We start from the raw sequence: 18,519 nt of genomic DNA, 5'->3' as shown, positions 1-18,519 counted from the left end.
ATTTAAGTTTCTCCTTGTTATTGCTGCAGTCACGTACCCTGGAAATCCAGAGTTCTATTGTTCTTGTATTCTTCTGATTGGTCGTAGTGTTATCCAATTGCGTGCAGTGATATTTTCAAATGCATGCTTGGTGCCGCCCCTCAAGTTGGGCCATTTTCATTACTAGTGAGGGATTTCATGATTTGTTTGTTTGAATCAGTTTGCGTCGGTCAGTTTGCCAAGAAGAATTGTTTGAATCGTTTGTTTGTTTGTTCGTTCAGTCGTGTTTCCGGCAGCGGTGAATTGGTTCTCCTCCCTTGTTCTCATTCAAACGAATCACGAATGCACGTTCTGAGCTGAGTCGGTCAGACTCAGCTCCTCCCTCGTTCTCATTCTCAAACGAATCACGGTCGTGCAATGGTGCAAACGGTCATCAATCAACACAACAATACAACATTAACGAAGTTCCTTTCACCACTAACACATCCAGAGAACAAACAGCGACTCGCGAGTCAGCGCCTCAGCGACTAGTGGGTGGGTCTGGGAGTCGAGTCTTGGAGAACGAACGAGACGAACTGAAACGTGGAATCAAGTCGGTTCGTTCTTGTTAAAGAGTTGTTCATTCGAACTGATTCGGTCGCGAACGACCCATCACTATTCATTACTCGTTGCCAGACCATACAGCTTTCTAGATATGGGTCTGGATTTCCAGGCTAGCAGTCACGAGTGATGGAAGCACTTCCTGCACTTCCATCCTGAGGAGACTCTCCACAGAATATTATTAGAATAATGTATCATGAGTTTATATCGTAGGCTATACTGCACATACTTTTAAACTGAACTAAACTAAACTTTTATTTTTAAGTACAAAAATATGTTAGTCCACAGCCCCCCACTAGGGGGTGCTGATGCTGTGAAGCTGCAGCCTCCGCAGCACCCCCCTTCCCCCGCCATTGGTTTAGAAATCATAACTTAATACAGTGCAGATTAGAACTGTTGTTTTCTCTTTTTTTGACCCTAAAAAATTTTGCTCAGCAAACGTTTCTTAAGTATTTCATGCCCTCATGTCATCATTCATCCTGTCAACAAATGTTATTTGCAGCCATAAGAGGGCGCCAGATCGCCTCTTGCGTATCGGCGATACCAGTCAAACCACAGTAGGTGTCTAAACAAGAACAACGATCCGTTGTCAAGAATGCCAAGTGTAACCCTAACCATGACCTAGTATCGCGAAGAAATGAATAGAGTTAAGCTTTAATCCAACTTTATTTCCCAATAGACCTTCAGTGGGTCATGAGCAGCAGCGAACTCGGGCTTGACACAATAAGGTGAGACAGGTATGTCCTGATGCCTGGTTTAGATAACCAGGCTGCAGACATGACCTGACACGCTGTGCTGTCCCAGGCCTACCCAGGGCTCAGGAATGCCTTGCGTACGGACGGGTCTGGTGCACTGGAGTGGAGAGATCATTGTTTTCACACCTGCACACATTCTCTCTGTCAACACAATTCCACGTGTACACCTTAACCTTAGATAGATAAGGTTAAGATAGATAGAACAACTTTATTAATCCCCCGGAGGGGAAATTCCTTTGTTACAACAGCCCAGCAGCAGTGGGTAACACAGGATAAAATACAAGTGCTAATGAGAACTAAATAGACGCTAAAGTAAAGACAAACAGAACAAACAGGGCAAACAATTCAAACGGTATAAACAATATAAGTAGGCCTAGGTCAAGGTGACCAGAGTTTCTTAAATGAAAAACGAGACATTTGTAGTTTGTCGGTCCATCATGTAGCCTATAAACTAAATATCTCTTGTTATTACGAAATGGAAAAGATGGGACATATTTCAATTGTGCCCATTATAATGCTTATTATAGTCTCTGTAGATTGGGCAGTTCACAATGAACTATCATGTGTTTTAGGCTTCGATTAACCAGTGTATTGATATTGTTTGATAGATGATGCTTGCTTATGGCTTACGGTCGATATAAGCCTACCCCTTTTAGCGAGGTCGTGTCACCGTCTATCATGCGCTAATGAGTAGGCCTAAGCTCAAAACTCGCAATTAAAAAAATCGATAATCTATTTAAATAAACCTATTTTAAAAAACAAGGTTTTATAGGGTGACAGCTACAGGCGGGGACAGACCTCCAGACATCGGACTGTCCCGGGGAAAGGGGAACGTCTCGCTATGCATTTTCTGTGTCAACCACAGAGTGGATTTAAATGTTGAACAGCAAACATGCATCTAGAATCGTTTGAGCATTTAGTTAGCGAACGGTAGGCAGCCTACTGGTTGGGTGTAACGGAAATCACACAACAATGTATTGTTTTGCGACAGACCGCTATAAAGAGCCCTGTAGGTTTTCTTCCTGGTGCATCTGCCAAAGTGCTGCTCATCGCAGGCTGCACAGCGCGCACACACACACACACACACACACACACACACACACACACACACACACACACACACACACACACACACACACACACACACACACACACACACACACACACACACACACATAAGACGTACAACGTTGAAAGGGGTACAGAAAGACGCCGTGTAAGCTGTTGTTTGCTAAACAATAAACAAAAACAACTACTTTGTTGAAGAACAACTCGGCCCAATGGGCGTTTTGACAACAGCACGCTCCTCCTTCGGCCCGTCCCCGCCTGTCTCTCAGCAGCACCCGCCCGCCTCCCGCCTCCGGCTCACCCACCCGACCCCACAGCCCACATCCTCCACAGTTCTGCAGACATTAGTCCTTCGAGACGGAATCTACAAACAAACGGTTGTAAACTCGTAAACGCATTAAAGACTCGTCTTGCGGTCGGTACACGTGTGGAAGCGAATGAGGTGAGTGTTTCAGCTTGTATTTTGAAGCCCCGACAGAGTCAGGGACTTTTCCAGGACGATGTGTGCTGTTTTATGTTCTTCTATCAAGTTACAACAATGCCTGACACTATCCTCTAGCTACGGTAGAGGATGGTTCGGAAAGGCGTCCTGTTAATGTGAACTAACAAAGGTGTGCGGATTTAGGATTACGGCCGAGGTACTAAACTTGAGAGGACTAGAAAGTTTTCTTGGGACGATACATGGTAACTAAAACAGTTGTTCTCGTCCAACTCGATTGTTTAACCGGGGGTGGGATTGCATTTTTTCTATGGTTAAGTTAAGTGTCAAGTTGCTGTGATTGACAGTAGGCCTACGCCATGTCAAAATGCTCCCCCCCCACCTCCACCCCTCCTACACCCATCCGTTTGGCTCATCCCCAACCCATCTGTTGCACATCGCTAATATCATGTAACATTCACTGGGCTGGAACAATGCACCATAAAATATTTGTATGATGAATACATCGGCTTGGGCCGATATATGACGTCACCACGTGACTGTAATTGGCCAGCCGTGACTGGCCTACCTGTGAGCCGGTTGTCATGGTGACGGGGCCGGACTGTGTGTCAAGTGTCAATGCTGGTTTCGCCAGTTACTGGAGCGTTATTATATCCAATTCATAGTATACAGTTAATGGTTCATACACGGTATACAGTGCTATGACCTGAGAACACACCAACTTCATTGTTTCAATAATAAATGATACATTTTTTTTTACCTTTTTAGAGGCATATCTTTAGAGTGCATAATACTGTGTCTTCTAGGATGGATTATGTTTGACTCATTTCCATATTCTGCAACCAAGCAAACATATATTTACTGCTTTATTTATTAGCAGAAACTCATAAGGACCTCCAACCGAAAGGTTCAGAGTTGGCTGTGGATTGCTCCAGAGGACGAATGGGGCAGAGAGCCAGTCTAGAGCAGTCAGGTGTGTTGGTTTGGAAGAGTCTTGCAATGCAGAGGAGTCTCTGAAATGCAGGAGGAATGTCGACCACTGGTCTGTGTTCCCATGAACTGAATTCCTCCCTGCTGGCGGCTTCCTAATAGATTTCAACACTATCTTATTTCCTAATAAACCGTTTCCAATGCCCTCAGAAGTCCTGACGAACACTATCTCCTGTCCTGCTAATATCCTGACAAACACTATCTCCTGTCCTGCTAATGTCCTGACAAACACTATCTCCTGTTCGCTAATGTCCTGACAAACACTATCTCCTGTCCTGCTAATGTCCTGACAAACACTATCTACTGTCCTACTAATGTCCTGACAAACACTATGTACGATCCTGCTAATGTCCTGATAAACACTATCTACTGTCCCCCATATATCTTGATAAAGACCTTCTACTGTTCTCTACGGCCTGACAGACACTACCTGCTGTTCTGCTGATGTCCTGATTTACACTAGTGTCCTCCACTGTCGTCCCAAAGTCATAGCTCTACAGCATCGTGCTCTGCACTAAATATTGGCCTTGTTTTGCTTGATAACTGTTTGGAGAACTGGAGTGAAATAAATGATGTGTGTGTTTGTGTGTGTGTGTGTGTGTGTGTGTGTGTGTGTGTGTGTGTGTGTGTGTGTGTGTGTGTGTGTGTGTGTGTGTTTGTGTGTGTGTGTGTGTGTGTGTGTGTGTGTGTGTGTATCAAACCTTATAATAGGATTGCTCGAGGCAGGGCCACCTCTTAAGTCACCCTCACTTCCACTCAGACAGGAAATGACTGTTTGTTGGAGGTCTAGAGCTAGCAATGTGATTGGTTCATACTGTGCTGATTTTATTTGAATTGTGAAGCCTCCTCACTATAGAGACATGCCTTTTTTCTGACCTATCAGGTTAGTCAATGTCAGGACAAGACTGTAAGGAAATTGGCTTTGCTCATATTGACAATGTTTGGATCTACTTACACATGTTAATAAAGCTTTTCTCACATGAAGGCTATTAAACTAGTGCACGTTGTTCCGTAACTAATAGCAAGCTGCAACAGTGTCTCAGGATTGCCTCACTTCCTATGAGGTGAACTATGTCAGTAAAATTAAGAGTGTTATTTCTCTCACCAACCCAAATGGGCAGAGGTCTGCTGAGAACAGATGTTTGATAGCTGTTGCGGTGGACCCGATTCAGGAGTACATCGCAATGCTATCTTAGCAAACACGAGGGAAACAGTTTAACTCCAGATAAGAGAGAAGGAGAGGAAGTAGGGGGGTTGGAGAGAGGGAGGGATGGGAGAGAGAGAGGGTGAGAGAGGGAAAGAAAGAAGAAAGAAAGAGACACAGGGGGGAGGAGTGAGAGGGAGAGAGAGTGGGAAGGGGGTGGGAGAGGGCAGAAGGGGTGAAGGGAGGAAGAGAGAGAAGGGGGAAAAAAGGGAGGAAAAGAGTGAACTCCACATATTTTGGTGTTTATTTCATTTCTGGATGCACCATTTTGATATTTTGTTATTTTAAACAGGCCTACTTACAGTATATTCTGCTTGTTACTGTGTTTTGATATTTATCTTGTAATACACATTCATGATTATGGTCCTGATTTAAAAGTACCCTTTTGTCCACTTGGCACTATTTCTGAAGGTATTATTGACAGGAGTATGTGTTATTTAACTAAGTATTTTCCTACCATTACGGATATGGTCTTGTTTTAAAACAACCCTTTGTTAACTCACCTGGTTTGGAAGAACATTTGGCCTCCGCAAATTGTTCTACATGAGACCAATACAATGGAAATAAATAGAAAAACATTGCTTGTTCATGTAGGAATACGTCTGTTGTGCTACTATAGGAGGGTCATCTGTAGTAGCCTTTTGTTGACAAAGTACTTTGCTCGGCCCCCATTCTGAAGTGATTTTCCAGTTTGGCTCACTTGAAGGTGAAGTTGAACAGCCCTGCTGTAACCTAACTATGTAGGAAGTGTCCTTGTAAGTTACCTACCTGTGAAAGTGGTGCACTAAGGGAAACGGCCTAACCATGTAGCATCAACGACGTAGTAATGTTAAGGATTTGATTATGTTTCGGATTGTATTATGCTTGTGATGTTTAGGAATGTATTATTCTTGTTGAGTATATATTCTTCTATTCCCAGGTGTTATCGGTCCCCTTGTTGTAACCATACGCTGCAGTTTGTGTTTATATTCTTCAGGTCACGTTATCTCTGATAGTTGACCTTCAGCCTTGGCCTGAGTTTATACAAGAAACACGATCATAAACCAAAACATTGATAGTCGAAATTCCCGTTTGGTGCCAACCCTTTATCAGTAAACAGTGCCTTCAGGTGTAACTTATTAGGTGGAATCTGCTGGTGTATTGTTGTCTTCCCTGAGCAATATAAACTAGAATGAGGTTGGTCTTCATCAAGGTAAACAAGCCTGTAGAAGGCTTGTATAGGCAGGGCAAGGCCCGTTTGAACAGTGCCCCGAAAACACAAAGCCCATTCACAGTGCTTTACATAGGCAGGAATCATATTTCGATGTATTATTCCTGTGCATATAACACAGTAAATACAAATGTATTTTGCAATCAAATTCTTAGTTGACTGTTTTTTTATTCTATTATCACTTTATTCCAACTTTTATATTGTATTTTATATTGTAAAGAAAATACTGTATCTATCTTAAAGGACAAACATTAAAGTGAATAAAAATCAAACATTTAAAAGAGAAAGACAGAAGTATAAGAAGGTAAAGGAATACATTTACCAATGCCGACACAATACATTTAATAATGAAAAGCTGCATCCAACCGGGCTGTGTGACGTAGGACAGGCGCCTGTGTGTCAGGGGGACAATACTCCTCTCGGACCTCTGGATTGGCTTTTAGTGAGGAACCAGAGTTACATTAGACCCCCCGGCCCCGACTCCTGGTTGGCCCCATGCTGAGAGCACAGTCTGCCCCCTAGCCTTAATAACCAGGTATCCAATGGGACCACCGGAGCAGCAGATCATATTGGATTTAGTGACATTACCTGAGCCTAGCATTAGGTTAGCCCAGCGAGAAGGGCCCGTAGGAGGTGGAATCAGGGGCCTGACTCGTTTTTAAACTGGGTTTACTGGTGTGGTGGTTTCAGGGGTCGTCTGGGCGGTGCTGTGTGGCATCACCTCAGCCGGGTTCAACGCTGACGTCCGCTGTTCTCTGGTGTGGCTGATCGGTTTGGAGGCGATCAATCAGTGACCTGATGGATCGGTCGGTGCACTAAGTGTTGTTTGATCCCTAATCGGGGCCCACACTGTGTGTGTCGTCTTGTGTGTGGTATCCACCGGTTGGCGGGACTAAATGACACAGTGACACGGTGTCTTTGTTATTGTTGTAAGCATGTCTCTCAGCGTTGCTATCAGAGTGTCCGGTACAAACAGCAGACATCACTTAATGTTCACAGAGTCTCTCTTGGTTTTGTTGGTGTCCAGGTGTCGGATATTCGGTTGAAACCAAAGAGACGACACGATACGGTGAACTTTATTATCTAAACCGGAACTGTAGATACAGATGACATTGAGAACATGCATGAGGCTAACCCTATTTCTTCCCATGGAAACACCTATTTTCCTACAAGTTACCATGGTTACTGTGACAAAATCACATTACACACCATACCACAACGTTGGTGGATGAAATATCTCGACTGTTCGATATATCTAGGATTAATTTGTGATGCTGATGGAGACAGACATAAAAGTTAACTTGTTAGAATGCAAGTCAGTTAGTGAGCAGTTCATGTAACACTTACTGTTCTATCTTGATCATAAATGGTCCTCATTTATATAGCGCTTTTATTCAAAGCGCTTTACAGTGTTGACTGACATTCACCCATTCATGTACACATGCACAGCGGAGTCAACCACGCAGGGAGACAGCCAGCTCGTCAGCAGCAGTTAGGGTGAGGTGTCTCGCTCAGGGACACCTCGATCCTCGGCTAGGAGGAGCCGGGGATCGAACCAGCAACCTTGCGGTTACCAGCCAACCCGCTCTACCTCCTGAGCTAATGCCACTCGAAATGATCAAATATTGTGGTTCCTAGAGAAGGAAAATTGCAGGCTGAGACAAGTGTAGACCCGGAGATAAGTATAGACCAGAAGACTTACTGCCACACTGGGATCGACTGACGAATCAATAGAGAGATCTTACCTGGAGGCCGGCCCAGGCCCCAGATGAACATACGATCGATCATCGTCAGGAAAAGTGAAAAATGAGGAACGTGCTGTTTTGTTTCCAACTCTGATTTGATCTCAGGAGGAGGCGCACCTCCCTCTCTCTCTGGCTGCGTAGAGACATGCAGGGCATGGTCGTCTGGTTCTCTCTGGGTCCTCTTCACCTTCTCCTGCTCTGTCTCCCCAGACCCTGAGGCCCTGTGCCATGCCAGAAGGATCCAGAGGCTCCTTCCATGAAGCCCCCATGGATGACGGTAGGATGAGCCTGACGTTGTGACGACGTATCTGCTAGTCGTCTTCCTACATATATGAACACAGATTAATACACATCTTTTACCTCATTTATTGACCAACGTATCAGTTTGATTAGCAACTGCATCAAACCCAAGCTCATGTATGTCTTATGTGTTTCATGTTCTGTACATGTCTAGATCTATACATTCTATATGGGTCTATTATTCAGTCTATTTCTTTCTATCTGCTGGACAAAGTTGGTAGAATAATCCAGGACAACAATTATAATTTGTAACGCAGGATTATGTTTTTCGTGGGTTATGTTAGTTTCTCTAGCGTGTGTGTATGTGTCTAGCCAGTGGAGACACTAGCTAGCAAATATAGATGCTTACAGGCGAATGCAGAGTTACCAAGCCAATTCAGACGCTATTTGGCCAATGCAGATGCTAGTTAGTCAATGAAGGCACTAGCTAACCAACGCAGATACCAGCAAGAGTGTCATTGCAAGCACCTGCAGGGGCAAGGTAGCCAACACAGATACTAGCTAGCCAATGCAGATGCTAGGTCCCCAGAGACAGACGATAGCTACACCGCTACGGTCCAGTGGTGCTGTCTATGAAGTGAACAGTGGAGGGATTGTTGCATAGTGTGATGCCCTCTCTCTGGGTTTAGCTCTTGTTGCTGTTAATCCCCCCAAACCACCCCAACCTCTTTCTTCACAATAGCCTGCTTTATCCTCGGTGGACTGTGTACAACAGAGGAATAGCTAGGCTACATAATCTAGCATGTAGCCTTGATAAGATGCGCTAATCCTAACTTAAGGGGGGGGGGGGGGGGGACATGTGCTAAGTGCTAGAATGTGAGAGTTGTCTCCTACTGAGCCTGTGTTATCGCAGATGTGGATTCCTGGTTTGTACTGGTTTGTGGAACTGTGGTGTGCGCTCCCCAAGAGTTAGCATTAGAGGAGAGAGAGAGAGAGAGAGAGAGGGGGGAGGGGGGGGGGATTTAAAGGATGTGTAGAGAAATCAAAGGTTGACTGAAAAATTTCCTTCTCTCTATTGAGCGTGGTTGCTTCTACCATCCTCAGGTGGTCAAATATGGTATGAACCTTACTCTTACTGTTTAAAGGAAATTCCAACACTTTATATTAGTTGTATTATTATTAGAATAATTATTTTATTACTGTAACCTTGTTACATTTTGTTCCCATACCCTCATTACAAATAGGCAAATTGGCAAAAATGAACACAATAGACCCATTGAGGCATGCTGAAACACACACGGACAGACACAGACACACACGCAGACACACAGACACACTCACAAACATGAAAACACAAACACACACACACACACACACACACACACACACACACAAAATCAATAAAGAAAAACAACAACATTCAGAATTAAAACCTGATTAAAACCAGAGACAGGTAGATATAGATTAGTTACTTTTGTATATTATAGACTATTGTCTTATCTGAGGTAAGATAAGACAATATAATAAGGTTGTTCTGTGATTATCCCGATGGGAGAGGTGGCAAAAGACATAACAAATGTTTCCGCCCGGTTTCGAACCGGGGACCTTTCGCGTGTGAGGCGAACGTGATAACCACTACACTACGGAAACCTGCTGTTGTAGCTGAGCCTGGTAGCGACCAGCTAGCTAGCTAGACTGACAGATATTTGTCTTCAAACTGACCTATATCACGCTAGGCTGGAAGACAGCTAGCTAGGCCAACAGACAGACAGGTAGCAAGGCAGACAGACAGCTATCTAGCCAGACAGACAGTGAGACAGACAGCGAGCTAGGTAGCTAGCCAGACAGAAAGCTAGCTAGGAAGGGAGACGGACAGATGGCTAGCTAGCCAGACAGACGGGTAAAGTAAGAATTCATATAATACGGTTGTTTCATTTGGAGAAATAAGGAGTATGTCGGTCGCAATGTGTTACGCAAACTGCGTAACACATTGTGTGTTACGCACAATGTGTTACGCAAACTGATAACCACTACACTTATCATCTATCTAGCTAGCTTTCAATGAGGTTAATAAACATGTACTTACAGACTGCTAGCTAGGCAGAAAGAGACACACTGGTCTGATAGCCAGCCAGACAGTAAAGCAGACTGACAGACAGACAGGGAGCTAGCTAGACAGATAGGCAGGCAGACAGACAGGTAGCGAGGCAGCCAGACAGTCAGACTGATCCCTAGTTAACAACTGGACAGAGATAAAGCTAGCTGGGCAGACAGACAGACAGGTAAGATAAGAAGAAAGGGAATTCAGGAGATACTAAATAAAATACATTGTTTCCGCCCGGTCTCGAACCGGGGACCTTTCGCGTGTTAGGCGAACGTGATAACCACTACACTACGGAAACCTGCTGTTGCTAATCCTAGAAGCTACATGCTTGTTAGCTAGCAAGCTAGCAAGGTAGCTAGCTATTTAGTAGGCAGAAAGACATGCACTCAGGGACAAAAGACCAAATAAACATAAGTAGCTATGCAGATAGACAGCTAGCTAGGGAGACAGGCAGACAGAGAGCAGGGTCACTAGCCAGACAGGCAGCTTGCAAGTATGCAGACAGACAAACAGACGGCTAGCTAGGTATTACACAAACACACACACACACACAAAAAAAAATCAATAAAGGAAAAAACAACATTCAGAATTAAAACTTGAATTATTCATCAGAGACAGGAAGATATAGATTAGTTACTTTTGTATGTATTAATATTATAGAGACATACAGGTAGTTAGACAGACTGACAGGAAAGATAAGACAATATAATAAGGTTGTTCTGTGATTATCCCGATAGGAGACGTGGCAAAACACATCACATAAATGTTTCCGCCCGGTTTCGAACCGGGGACCTTTCGCGTGTGAGGCGAACGTGATAACCACTACACTACGGAAACCTGCTGTTGCAGCTGAGCCTGGTAGCGACCAGCTAGCTAGCTAGACTGACAGATCTTTATCTACAAACGGACCTATATCACGCTAGGCTGGAAGACAGCTAGCTAGGCCAACAGACAGACAGGTAGCAAGGCAGACAGACAGCTATCTAGCTAGACAGACAGTGAGACAGACAGCGAGCTAGGTAGCTTGCCAGACAGAAAGCTAGCTAGGAAGGGAGACGGACAGATGGCTAGCTAGCCAGACAGACGGGTAAAGTAAGAATTCATATAATACGGTTGTTTCGTTTGGAGAAATAAGGAGTATGTCAGTCACAATGTGTTACCCAAACTGCGTAACACATTGTGTGTTACACAAACTGATAACCACTACACTTATCTATCTAGCTAGCTAGCTTTCAATGAGGTTAATAAACATGTACTTACAGACTGCTAGCTAGGCAGAAAGAGACACACTGGTCTGGTAGCCAGCCAGACAGTAAAGCAGACAGACAGACTGACAGACAGGGAGCTAGCTAGACAGACAGGCAGGCAGACAGACAGGTAGTGAGGCAGCCAGACAGTCAGACTGATCCCTAGTTAACAACTGGACAGAGATAAAGCTAGCTGGGCAGACAGACAGACAGGTAAGATAAGAAGAAAGGGAATTCAGGAGATACTAAATAAAATACATTGTTTCCGCCCGGTCTCGAACCGGGGACCTTTCGCGTGTTAGGCGAACGTGATAACCACTACACTACGGAAACCTGCTGTTGCTATTCCTAGAAGCTACATGTTTGTTAGCTAGCAAGCTGGCAAGGTAGCTAGCTATTAAGTAGGCAGAAAGACATGTACTCAGGGACAAAAGACCAAATAAACATAAGTAGCTATGCAGATAGACAGCTAGCTAGGGAGACAGGCAGACAGAGAGCAGGGTCACTAGCCAGACAGGCATCTTGCAAGTATGCAGACAGACAGACGGCTAGCTAGGTATTAGGTGGCTAGACAGACAGGTTAGACTCTAGAGCAGATCAAATATTAAGGCTTAGGGTTTAAAGGTTTATTGATCCCAGACAAGAAATGGGCAAGTCAAAACCACGTTGCTATTTCTGCCCGTTTTCAGACCAGGGGCCTTCGTGTGGGAGCTGAGTGTGATAACTACCACACTCTGAAACAGTCTCCAACCAGGGAACGCACACCTTTTACACCACTCTCTATGGTACTTTTGATGTACTCTCTACTGTGTTTTACACTACGGGTGTCATATATTGTTGGCCACACATTGGTAAATGGGGGCGCTGTTTTGCATTTGCCAGTTCCTGTCACTGTGCTGTAAAATATAGCAAACAGCTTAAAGTTAGTTGACATATTTACACTATAGGCCTAGTTTCTGTTCTTCCTGCTTGTGGTTTAACAGTATTCATTTAAATGGGAAACACATTGAGCTACACTCATGTATGAAAGCTTTATAAATAGAATTTGTGTTGTTAACTTTCCTTTTTATTGTCGTAAAGTTGTTGTATATCTGCTGCTTGCACTACTCACGTGATAATGAAGATATGAAGTGATAATGGTAATAATTACATTGAGAAAGTGAGAGGCTTACAGCACACCATAATTTGCAACTTCTCCCTGAGCTTCCCACACTGGTCCTGCCAACCTGCGTGCGTGTGTGTGTGTGTGTGTGTGTGTGTGTCTGTGTGTGTGTCTGTGTGTGTGTCTGTGTGTGTGTCTGTGTGTGTGTCTGTGTGTGTGTGTGTGTGTGTGTGTGTGTGTGTGATCATGTCATCATATGATGCTCTCCATTGACACCCACTGAAATCAGTGGGACAAAACGCATATCTTGATCCTTGATATCTTTATCCTCTTATCAATATGGTTAACTCTCACTGAACGCAACATGTGAAAACATTCATTTGCATATGAATCACTTGAATATGTATGAGACGGTGAACACTTCATTTCTGGGGTAAGGCCCGTCCACTGGATGGATCAGACTTCACACCCCTGGCCTGGTTCTTCTGGAAGACGTCACTCCTCTGGCAGTTTACCAGTATTCCCCGTTTAGAAGGTGTTCCCGCTTGAAGGTGTGTCCTAACTGATGATGCATTGTCTGCAGTCGACGACCCAACAACACACACACTTATTGTAGCCTTTGTTTTATATTATAGCCTACCGCATAATGATACCCCCAACGATGAAATCAGTTGGATGTTGGGTATTCCCCCTTTTATGCCTCTTAATCTCAGTAGCTCATTGAAAGCCGATTTATTTGAGATTAGTCTTGTTTTAAGCATTGGTCACACATATTTACCAAAGGGCCAGTGCCAAGGAAAAAGAATTCAGCGATCTATTGGTGTGAAATATTGTCCAATGTCCAGTCTGTGGACCAAGACTAATCTCAAACAAATCTGTACTATTTCAAGCCATTTTGTTGTCGTCAAACTCAAAATCAACGAGGTGTGCTTCCATCTAAACCTTATTACCCTTTTAAATTAGGTTTATATAGTTATAGGAACAAATAACAACAAATTAAGCTTTTGAGAGCTCTAGTGATACTCAGTGTGCCTGGCTATGCTTTTCAGACAAAAGAATGCACAGTTGATTGTATCTTACGGTACGACTCGGTCAAAAGTGCTAACGGAAAAACACCACCTGAGGCAGGGTTAGGCTGGAGCCTCCCCCTGCCTGGTCCTCCTGGTAGAGGGGCCTCATGGAGGCTGGAGCCTCCCCCTGCCTGGTCCTCCTGGTAGAGGGGCCTCATGGAGGCTGGAGCCTCCCCCTGCCTGGTCCTCTGGGTGAAGCAGCCAGATTAAGGCTCAAAAGTACCTCAAACCTTGTGGATTTATGTGGGTATGATGAGCACAATGATGGGGCTCTCAACAGAACCAAGGCGTCACTCACATTCATATGCATATCATTTAGTGTATTTAATAGTATTTAATATGTGTGTGTTACAGTAAATAGACAACTGTAAATGGGATTTGAATTTATAAATTGTATGTATTGTGAATTAGTTATGATGTATGTATTCTAATCACAGATGTGTTCCATTGAAGTATTTATAAAAGGAGTCTGGGCAAAAGGCAAAAATAATCATTGATTAAGTTACATGACATTATAACATAACCACTACACTTAAACCTGTAGGCTTCTGCTGGCAGTTAGCAGTCAGATCGGTAGGCAGGCAGACAGACAGCTTGCTAGGCAGACACCTAGCTAGACAGAAAGACAAACTGGTTGCTAGGTAGGCAGACAGATAGGTGGACAGACTGATCTTTCCTCTAGCTTGTGCTGTCCCTCAGGATGCAGTACTGCTGGTTGTCCGAGAGGGGGAGACATTACAGTCCTCCTGTAGAGCCGGTCTAATTGGATCAAAGTTCCCTCTCCCAGTGGCAGACAGTGAAGTAAACAGAGAGTAGCAGACACACGCTAGAGAGGACCGTGAGAGCGACAGGTGGGTCTGGGTACCTCTCCACCAACGAGGGAATCCTGAAAGACTGGATCGAGGAGGAGGGACACATTCTTTGGTAGGGAACACGATTAGCTCTGGCTGACACCTCTTACATTATACTCAGTGGCTTTGAATGTGTGTTAGGTCTATTTACACTACAGCTAAATGTGCAGAGTACTACTGCAGTACTGTAGACATACTGTACTACAATTAGAACGCTGTTCTGTCAATAATTAACTGTACCACACCATCCCTAAATTACAAATGCTGTATTACCCTTGAGTCACTGGCTCTATGTCACACACACTGTACTGCGATACCTGTTGGGTTTTACCTGCGTCTGCATGACATATCCTCACATAGAGAGGGCAGGAGGTGTGTTTGGTCATGGTTTAGGGCTGGGCCAGGGTGGTGGGTTTCTGTGATTTACATGGCAAAGGAAGGTGTGTCCGAGAAGAGATCAGGTGGGGTTGGTTGGGGGGGGGGATTCCGTGTGGATGGTTCCAAAGCTCTCACTTTAGCAACAAAGTCTAATCTCGGGTCACCTGACCCAACTTCCTGGACCCTGTAATTACCATGGAAATCCTGGCGTGTGTTGTGATGTCACGCCATAGGAAAACCAGGGTATTTACGCCTGGTTTCACAGGTGGTCCCGGGAAAGCAGTGTTCTCTACCTTCTCTCTGCTTGGTTGGGAAGCAGCACATCTCTGTCATCATTTGATTGAAATGGATGTGATGGTTTGGAGGTGGTAGGATGGCTGTGATGGTGGACCTGATGTCCTAGATATGAGAGGTTGGATGGGATAGTGGTGGCGATAGAGGTGGCTGTGATAGGGGTTGGGATATAGGTGGATGTGATTATGTGGATATGATGCTTGGGATGTGACAGTGGATTTATATAAGTGGGTATGACAGTGCCAGGGATGGTTTGGATGCGACAGAGGGGAAGGTGATGGAGGTGGATGTGATAGTTTGAATGTGATGGTCTAGATTAGGCCTGGGCAATAAAACAATAAATTATGGTATCGTGATAGACTTTTGATCAATATCAATATAAAACATGTTCATTATATATCGATAAGAGACTGGACCACCGAATCTTGCAGCTGGGTTTGTTACACAAACACGGTTCCATACTTAATTACAATATTTGAGTGTTGTATCAACATTTAAGTATTTATCAATGAAGAACAGTGGAAGGTCATATTAAGTGTGTTAAACAGAAGTGTTTAAATCCAGCATAGTAATTCCTAGTCTTTTTAGGTCATTAAAATTATCAATAGTTATCGATATCGATCAATTTGATCAAGTTATATCGTGATATGTCTTTCAGCCATATCACCCAGGCCTAGTCTAGATATGATAGAGCTGAAATGGTGGTGGGAATGTGGTAGAGATGGAGATGGTGTTAGATAGTGGAGGAGAGGATAGAGGTATGTGAATTGAACAGGAGATTGTTTGAAATGTCTCTAGGAGGAGTTGTGATGAAGATTGTGATACGTGATAGGATGGAACTGGATGTGATGTCTACATTGAAACGTGTGCAAGGGTGAAGGACTGGTGGTGTCAATGCACCCTGACAGAGACGGCCATGTATCTATCTCCAATCTATCTCCTAGTGCAAGTCACTATAAACAAGTGTGTATGTGCAAGTGTGTATCTCCAAGTATTATGTAGTGTACAGGGGTGTATCACCAAATGCGTATGTACAAGTGTGTCAGGATAGGGGACGGCTTAGTGGCTCACCCTAATTGGCAAAACGTAAAGCGACCCAGATACGAAAAACTACATATCCCTAAAAAAAGTATATTAGAAAATGTGTCCTGATCTATGATGCCAGGAGTATGGAGGGGTCGGTATAGGGTCCTCAGTATCCACTCACATCACCTGTATGGAAGCACGTCCAGAACAAAGAACCGAGATAAATGCGCTGCCAAGACACCGCAGTCCCACCTGATAGAACCTGGCCTAAGTTTCGCAAGAAGAAAAAGCCAAACAAACATCTGAACCTCGCAGTCCTTTGAGCTGGGTGTCATTGTGTCCGTGTGTGTGTGCGAGTGTGTGTGCGACACGATGAGCCAACAGGATTAGTTTGGCTAATCTGCTAGCGTAGCAGGGGCCTCAGACACCGAACAGGAAGTTCTGCCAAAAGCACTAATCGGCATCCATCCAGTAGCTTTAGCTACTTAGCTTCATGCTGTCCTTTAAGCCCGATACCATTGTTCTATTGCTAAGTTCTATTGGTTGCAGTGGTTCTAACGGTTGCTCTGATTCTACAGGGCGGCGGTGGCTCAGAAGGTACAGCAGGTTGACTGGCCACTGCGAGGTTGCTAGTTTGATCCCCGTCTCTTCCTAGCTAGAGTGTCGAGGTGTCCCTGAACAAGGACTGAACTGGTTGTTTCCTTGAACGGTTGAAATGTAGGCGACGTTAGTGTGCTTTGAGTGGCCACTGGTTAGAAAAGCGGCATATAAATGCAGGCCATTTACCATTTAACGGTTCCTATAGTTCTAACGGTCGCTATGGTTCAGTGGTTATGGTTCTCAGGGTGTTTATGGTTGGCCGTTGTGGACTGTTCTCCGGACAGAAGACAAAGCAGACATTATCCCCGAGTCTGTCTCATCCTCACCAGAATAACCAGAACACCAGGCCTGTTGTCCTCCGACACAGGCTGTTTTATCCCCCAGTATTGTGGCTAGTGGAGGCTAATCATTAGCATGCAGCTAATGGTAACTAATGGTTACGAGGACATGGCTGAGGGAGTTGAATGATAAGTATGGAAAGTGGTTTGTTAATGGTTAGCGTGTGGCTACTGGTGTCGACGCTTCTATCCAAAGCGACTTCCACTGAAATGATTCAGATACATTAAGGAGCAGGGAGGGGTTAGGGGGTCATCTTGCTCTAGGCTGTCTGCAGGTAGACCGCTCACACTGGCGTTTGAACCCAGAATCGTTCAGCTTGAGGTGAAACACCAAACACGACTCTCCTGCAAATACACAACCAACCCCTGTATTTTCTAATAGACGTACGTGAGGCATCTTTTTCTGGAGTGGATTTTAGAAAAGCCAAAAACAGTTGGAGCATTTTAGATGGCAGGTAACCTTTACACTGCACTGCCGGTGGTCCCTCTGTCCTGCTGAGATGAATACATTTCATAGGTCATGTTTCATATTTCACAGAGATGGAGACCCCAACCTGGGCCAGGTTCAGGTCCTCCAGCCCTCCCCTCTTCCCCCTACCCCCACCGAAAATACCCAATGCACATCCTCCTCCTGTGTGTGTGTGTGTGTGTGTGTGTGTGTGTGTGTGTGTGTGTGTGTCATTCATGTAGTTTTAACAGATAATTACAGATGATTTTCTTAGTTTTGGATAACACCATTGTGCTGGCTACCCCTTGTGGTGGGTCTGTCAGTGTTTCTCAGAACTATGTGTGTGTGTGTGTGTGTGTGTGTGTGTGTGTGTGTGTGTGTGTGTGTGTGTGTGTGTGTGTTTGTGGTTGTGTGTTGGAGGGAATGTGTAAGAGACTGTGTGTGTGTGTGTGTGTGTGTGTGTGTGTGTGTGTGTGTGTGTGTGTGTGTGTGAGAACTGACGATATGGCCAAAACCTATAATACGATATAGCATTACGTCAGTTGATGCGATAATTAAGACGGTATTACATTTATGGCATTTAGCAGACGCATTTATCCAAACAATTTACAAGCGTGTCCAGCATGCAGGCGACAGCCAGCTCGTGGGGAGCAGTCAGGGTGAGGTGTCTTGCTCAGGGACACCTCGACACTTTGGAGCCGGGGATCCAACTAGCGACTCTACCTCAGCTAAGCCGACTCATCAGTCGGTTAGTGTGTAAACAGGGTCTTGTTTGGTTCTGACTGAAGACAGAATACAATACAATTACATTGTGTTTTATAACTTCTCAAT

General features: G+C 44.5%; 1 protein-coding gene and 4 non-coding genes across 5 annotated transcripts in view; 1 reads left to right on the top strand and 4 right to left on the bottom strand.

The window, feature by feature from the left end:
* Nucleotides 1-7,712: 7,712 nt before the first annotated feature.
* The window catches only part of LOC311363564 (pleckstrin homology domain-containing family G member 3-like), a 28,953-nt gene continuing 18,146 nt past the window's right edge, over nt 7,713-18,519 (top strand). The window contains exon 1 of the mRNA XM_084483508.1: nt 7,713-8,267. Within this exon, the coding sequence (XP_084339634.1) occupies nt 8,219-8,267 (49 nt within the window). The 5' untranslated portion in view covers nt 7,713-8,218. The remainder of the gene's footprint in view (nt 8,268-18,519) is intronic.
* On the bottom strand, nt 9,808-9,880 carry AC3HAE_034331 (transfer RNA valine (anticodon CAC)). Its single transcript has one exon. It is a non-coding gene; the product is annotated as a tRNA-Val (tRNA).
* AC3HAE_034319 (transfer RNA valine (anticodon AAC)) lies at nt 10,560-10,632 on the bottom strand. Its single transcript has one exon. It is a non-coding gene; the product is annotated as a tRNA-Val (tRNA).
* AC3HAE_034695 (transfer RNA valine (anticodon CAC)) lies at nt 11,099-11,171 on the bottom strand. The gene has a single exon. It is a non-coding gene; the product is annotated as a tRNA-Val (tRNA).
* Nucleotides 11,842-11,914, bottom strand: AC3HAE_034680 (transfer RNA valine (anticodon AAC)). The gene has a single exon. It is a non-coding gene; the product is annotated as a tRNA-Val (tRNA).

Source organism: Micromesistius poutassou (assembly GCF_964030765.1).
Source record: "Micromesistius poutassou genome assembly, chromosome: 19".
Classification (NCBI taxonomy): domain Eukaryota; kingdom Metazoa; phylum Chordata; class Actinopteri; order Gadiformes; family Gadidae; genus Micromesistius; species Micromesistius poutassou.
This window is presented reverse-complemented; position numbering and strand designations above follow the sequence as displayed.